General features: G+C 43.6%; 1 protein-coding gene across 1 annotated transcript in view; it reads left to right on the forward strand.

The window, feature by feature from the left end:
- Positions 1–5308, forward strand: part of dnah6 (dynein, axonemal, heavy chain 6) — a 425407-nt gene extending 420099 nt beyond the window's left edge. Inside the window, exon 77 of the mRNA XM_041185312.1 lies at positions 5135–5308. Coding sequence (XP_041041246.1) covers positions 5135–5238 — 104 coding nt within the window. The 3' untranslated portion in view covers positions 5239–5308. The remainder of the gene's footprint in view (positions 1–5134) is intronic.
- The last annotated feature ends 1269 nt before the right edge of the window (positions 5309–6577 follow it).

Genomic DNA, 6577 nt, shown 5'->3' on the forward strand with positions numbered 1-6577 from the left:
TTTCATCTCAAATCCAATCCAAATCAGTGCCTACTGGCTGAAATGATTTTGGGACAATTTTAGCCTAGTACTTAGTGGGCTTGGATCAATAGGACAAAAGTATATGCACTATTAATTTAAATTGGCAATCTCATTCGGAGAACAAACAGGATAGCTTGTGTGGGGAAATAGAAAATATGCCATACCAATGTGAAAAAGGAAACTCCACTGTATATCTGATAGTCCCATGCCTGATCTAGGTATTCCTTGTTGGGTGACGTGGAAAGATGGGCAACAGTTTGCTTTTGCATGACGTGTAAAGACATGACAAATGTGCTGATGAAAATTTGCTTGGTTTGGTATTGATAGCTAAATCATTTAATGCCAGAGATAAAAACGAAAAACTGCAGATGCTGGAAATCCAAAACAAAAACAGAATTACCTGGAAAAACTCAGCAGGTCTGGCAGCATTGGCGGAGAAGAAAAGAGTTGACGTTTCGAGTCCTCATGACCCTTCAACAGAACTGAGTGAATATTAGAAGAGGGGTTCAATATAAGCTGGTTTAAGGTTGGGGGCTGGGGAGGGGGGGTTGGGGGAGAGAAGTGGCGGGGGGTGTGGTTGTAGGGTCAAGCAAGCAGTGATAGGAGGAGATAATCATATGTCACAAAGGATCAAAGAAGTGTTGAAGGTGGTGATATTATCTAAATTAATGTGCTAATTAAGAATGGATGGCAGGGCACTCAAGGTACAGCTCTAGTGGGGGGTGGGCTGGAAAGAACAGCAGGGCATACAAGATTTAAAAATAATGGAAATAGGCGGGAAAAGAAAAATCTCTATAAATTATTGGAAAAAACAAAAGGAAGGGGGAAGAAATGGAAAGGGGGTGAGGATGGAGGAGGGAGTTCAAGATCTAAAGTTGTTGAATTCAATATTCAGTCCGGAAGGCTGTAAGGTGCCTAGTCGGAAGATGAGGTGCTGTTCCTCCAGTTTGCATTGGTCTTCACTGGAACAATGCAGCAAGCCAAGGACAGACATGTGGGCAAGAGAGCAGGGTGGAGTGTTAAAATGGCAAGCGACAGGGAGGTTTGGGTCTTTCTTGCGGACAGACTGCAGGTGTTCTGCAAAGCGGTTGCCCAGTTTACATTTAGTCTCTCCAATGTAGAGGAGACCGCATTGGGAGCAACAAATGCAGTAGACTAAGTTGGGGGAAATGCAAGTGAAAGGCTGCTTCACTTGAAAGGAGGGTTCTGGCCCTTGGACGGTGAGGAGAGATGAAGTGAAGGGGCAGGTGTTGCATCTTTTGCTTGAGCATGGGGAGGTGCCATAGGTAGGGGTTGAGGAGTAGGGGGTGATGTAGGAGTGGACCAGGGTGTCCCGGAGGGAGCGATCCCTATGGAATGCTGCCATGGGGGGGTGAAGGGAAGATGTGTTTGGTGGTGGCATCATGCTGGAGTTGGCGGAAATGGCGGAGGATGATCCTTTGAATGCGGAGGCTGGTGGGGTGATAAGTGAGGACAAGGGAGACCCTATCACGTTTCTGGGAGGGAGGAGAAGGCATGAGGGCGGATGTGCGGGAGATGGGCCGGGCAACGACCATGGGTGGAAATCCTTGGTTAAGGAAGAAGGAGGACATGACAGAGGAACTGTTTTTGAAGGTAGCATCATCAGAACAGATGCAATGGAGGCGAAGGAACTGAGAGAATGGGATGGAGTCCTTACAGGAAGCGGGGTGGTGAGGGGCTGTAGTCGAGGTAGTTGTGTGAGTCGGTAGGCTTGTAATGGATATTGGTGGACAGTCTATCACCAGAAATTGAGACAGAGAGGTCAAGGAAGGGAAGGGAAGTGTCAGAGATGGACCATGTGAAAATGATGGAGGGGTGGAGATTGGAAGCAAAATTAATAAATTTTTCCAAGTCCCGACGAGAGCATGAAGCAGCACTGAAGTAATCATTGATGGAGAAAGAGTTGTGGGAGGGGGCCAGATTAGGACTGGAACAAGGAATGTTCCACATACTCCATAAAGAGACAGGCATAGCTGGGGCCCATGCGGGTACCCATAGCCACACCTTTTATTTGGAGGAAGTGAGAGGAGTTAAAGGAGAAATTGTTCAGTGTGAGAACAAGTTCAGCCAGACGGAGGAGAGTAGTGGTGGATGGGGATTGTTCGGGCCTCTGTTCGAGGAAGAAGCTAAGGGCCCTCAGACCATCCTGGTGGGCGATGGAGGTGTAGAGGGATTGGACGTCCATGGTGAAGAGGAAGCGGTTGGGGCCAGGGAACTGGAAATTGTTGATGTGACGTAAGGTGTCAGAAAAATCACGGACGTAGATGGGAAGGGACTGTACAAGGGGAGAGAGAAGGGAGTCAAGAAAACAAGAAATGAGTTCCGTGGGGCAGGAACAGGCTGACATAATTGGTCTACTGGGACAGTTCTGTTTGTGGATTTTGGATAAGAGGTAGAAGCGGGCTGTCTGAGGTTGGGCGACTATCAGGTTGGAAGCTGTGGGAGGAAGATCTCCAGAGGAGATGAGGTCAGTGACAGTCCTGGAAACAATGGCTTGATGTTCAGTGGTGAGGTCATGGTCCAGGGAGAGGTAGGAGGAAGTGTCTGCGAGTTGACGCTCAGCCTCCGCGAGGTAGAGGTATGTGCAGCAGACAACAACAGCACCACCCTTGTCAGCGGGTTTGATGACAATGTTGGGGTTGGACCTGAAAGAATGGAGTGCAATAAGTTCAGAGAAAGACAGAATGGGTGAGAGGAGCAGAGAAATTGAGACGACTAATGTCGCACCGACAGTTCTCAATGAAAAGATTAAGAGAAGATAAGAATCCAGAGGGAGGGGTCCAGGTGGAGGGAGAATATTGGAGGTGAGGAAAAGGATCCGTTGAACGGGGAGAGGACTCCTGCCCAAAGAAGTGAGCACGGAGACAAAGACGGTGGAAGAAGCGTTCAGCATCATGCCGAGCCCGAAATTCATTGAGATAAGGGAGTAAGGGTATGAAACGAAGTCTTTTGCTGAGCACTAAATGTTCAGCGTTGGAGAGGGGAAGGTCAGGGTGTATAGTGAATACACGGCTGAGGCTGGGATTGGAAGCTAAGGTGGGGACGGAGCGACAGGCAGGGGCAGAGGGTCCTAGATGGGTGTTGGTGTCGATGAGTTGTTGGAGCTTGCGTTCCTTAGCACCTGAGAGAAAGAGAAAAAGTTTCTTGTTGAGGCGTCGGATGAGACGAAGAATAAAATGAAACTGGGGGCACGCGCAGCTTTGAAAAAGGGTGCGGCGGTGCTGCTGGAGGGAGAGGTCAAATGTGTTCATATGGCAGTGCATGGCACTGAGTGTGGATCTCAGAATGTGATGGGAACAGCAGTCCGAGAAACGTTTTATGTCCTGGAGATACCTGTAATCCTGGGTCGGTTCGAAACAAGAGGGATGGAATTTCAGTTGAAATCCACGTGGGGTAAGTCGGAGACGGAGACATTCACTGAGAAAGGAGATATGGCTGTGAGAGTTGGTTTTAGTAAACACCTTGTCAAACACCAGGAGAGAAATGGAAAGCAATGAAGGTGAACAAGGCAAAAGAGAGATACGGAAATCTTGTCGCAGAAAGGAGCAAAACTTCTTCAAAGTAGGCATTTCTTGAAGAGGAGTGGCAGTCAATTAAACACAGAGATAAAAACAAAAAACTGTGGATGCTGGAAATCCAAAACAAAAACAGAATTACCTGGAAAAACTCAGTAGGTCTGGCAGCGTCAGCGGAGAAGAAAAGAGTTGACGTTTTGAGTCCTCATGACCCTTCAACAGAACTGAGTGAATATTAGAAGAGGGGTGAAATATAAGCTGGTTTAAGGTGGAGGGGGGGGGGGGTAGTGAGGGCGGGGGTTGGGGGGTGGTGTAGTTGTAGGGACAAGCAAGCAGTGATAGGAGCAGATAATCAAAAGATGTCACAGACAAAGGAACAAAGAAGTGTTGAAGGTGGTGATATTATCTAAACGAATGTGCTAATTAAGAATGGATGGCAGGGCACTCAAGGTACAGCACTAGTGGGGGTGGGCTGGAAAGACTAGCAGGACATACAAGATTTAAAAATAATGGAAATAGGTAGGAAAAGAAAAATCTCTATAAATTATTGGAAAAACAAAAGGAAGGGGGAAGAAACGGAAAGGGGGTGGGGATGGAGGAGGAAGTTCAAGATCTAAAGTTGTTGAATTCAATATTCAGTCCGGAAAACTGTAAAGTGCCTAGTCGGAAGATGTATTCAATTCCCCTTGCAATAAATGATAAATTCTATTTTGTTAACTACTTTCTGCACCTGCATACTAACCTTTCACAATTCATACACTCGGACACCCAGATCCCTCTGCATCTCAGAGCCCTGGAATCCCTCACCATTTAGATAATATGCCTCCTTTTTTATTCGTCATGCCAAAATCGACAACCAAATATTTTGCTACATTATACTCCAATTACCAAATCTTTGCCCACTCACCTAACCTATCTATATCCTTTTGTAGCCTCCTTATTTCTTCATCACAACTTACTTTCCTACATATCTTTGTGTCGTCTGCAAATTTAGCAACCGTACCATTGGTCCCTTCATCCAAATCATTTGTATAAATTGAGGACAACTCTGTTTCTCAGGTACATCTTTTCTTTCTCTAATCTATCTCCATGTTGCCTTCCTCTCTTGCACCATTATCACTTTTTTCATGAAATCAACTCCTGCTCTCCATTCAATCACAAACCATTCATTTTTTCCCCTGCTCACTTTTCCCCTGGTTCTGATCATCGTAAAGTGCTCATCCATACGTCTACCAGCTCTGATGAAAGGCCATCAGTCTGGAACATCAACTAAACCCTTCTCTCTTGTTGAGTGCAGCAATTTACATTTTTATTTCAAGAGTTCCAGCATCTGCAGTATTTCTCTTTTTGTTCCCAATTTTTCATGCTTTTCTTCAGAAAATGTTAACTGATTGAAGTCAACAATTTAAAAGTGTGATTTTGGCTCTTGTAGTTGAGAATACTTGACCGTCAGATTAGATTACTTTCTTGAAATCACTGGCAGGGCTACAATATTTTCTACATCCCGAGCTAGCATGAGTTTTGATGATTGCAAATCAATGTAACAAAGCAAGTATTTTTTGTTTGTGTGATTACAGGCCATTCTACAAATTTTGTCGTGACAGTGTTATTGCCATCAAAAAGAGACAGCGACTATTGGATCTCCAAGGGAGCTGCTCTGCTTTGCCAGCTGAATGAGTAAACCTTGGCACATCTGTGCAGGCCAGGTCACTTACTTAAGAACTTATTTCCATGTAAATAAGTCTGAAAGACAACAGAGTAAGGAGCTGGAGGGCTGGATTCTTTGAATTTTGAACTGCATCATTATTTTGGATAAGCTTTTGCATACATTCAGCTCCTATTTTACTTTTATTCTCCTACCGCAAATATTCCTATTTGAATTTTCATATGTGACTGATTTATTTTTTAAAAAATATATCATTGCATCTTTGTACCTGAATATTGATCCAATTATCTAAACTTTTAATATGCTATGCGAGTATTAGTATCATTTCCTTTATGCATTTTTTTTTGCTTAAAAATGTTTGGTAAAATACAGCAAAAATTTGATTGTGCCTTATTAATGAAATTTCAATAAACAATGAAATAAATGATTTTGCTGAAGAGGTTTTATTTTAAACATAATTTTTTGAAATGTAAAGTTACATCCAGATTTTTTTTTCTTTTCAATTTAGAATTAACTAGCTCTGTCAAAAAAAAAACTCAGTATGGAGCGTTTATGCCATCCTGTCCTCCCAATATTATCTGTTTAATGAATTATAGCCTGATTTGAAGTAAATTCACGTGCACCATTCACTATAATTTGAAAGGTTCACTAATTAGCCTATTTTATTATGAATTGCCTTAAGATACCTGCCTTTTGGTGAGTTATTGCATTGTTGGTAAGGTTTCCACTAACTTGCAAGCTGTCAGCCATGAATTTTATTACTGCAGATTTCAAATTGCAAAGACTGTTTGCCCTCACATTTCTATAAGCCGGCTGCTTTGACTGAGAATCCCTCAGACTCTTTACTCATCTTCCTGCTGTTCTTCATTAATAATGATGAATAGCACAAATGGCACATGTGAAACAAAACTCAGACTTTAATACAATGGCTTCAAGAAACAGAAATAAAAACAGAAAATGCTGGAAACACTCAGCAGGTCTGGCAGCATCTGTAGAGAGAGAAAAATAATTAACAGGCAGAATCATCTGCACTTTTTCTCTGATGCAATGGCAGGACCATTTGTCGGTCAAGACCTAACTGACAAATTTTGCTGAGGGTCTTTTCTTGAACTGTGGAATTAACATCCCACCACTGGGTCCTTGACCAATAATTGAGGTCAGGAGATTGACACACTGGATCTGTCAGAGGAAGGATTTCTAATTTATAAAGCCATAATATGGGTTACAATACTTCACCAGTACTCAAATTTTTGAGGCTTGAGCAACGACAGCAATGGAAAGGAGACCTGTAGGGGGAAAGGTGGCTCCCCAGAACTCCCACTCATTCCTGGAGGTCCTGCTGTGGTATCTGAGG

Source organism: Carcharodon carcharias, chromosome 4 (genome assembly GCF_017639515.1).
Source record: "Carcharodon carcharias isolate sCarCar2 chromosome 4, sCarCar2.pri, whole genome shotgun sequence".
NCBI lineage: Eukaryota > Metazoa > Chordata > Chondrichthyes > Lamniformes > Lamnidae > Carcharodon > Carcharodon carcharias.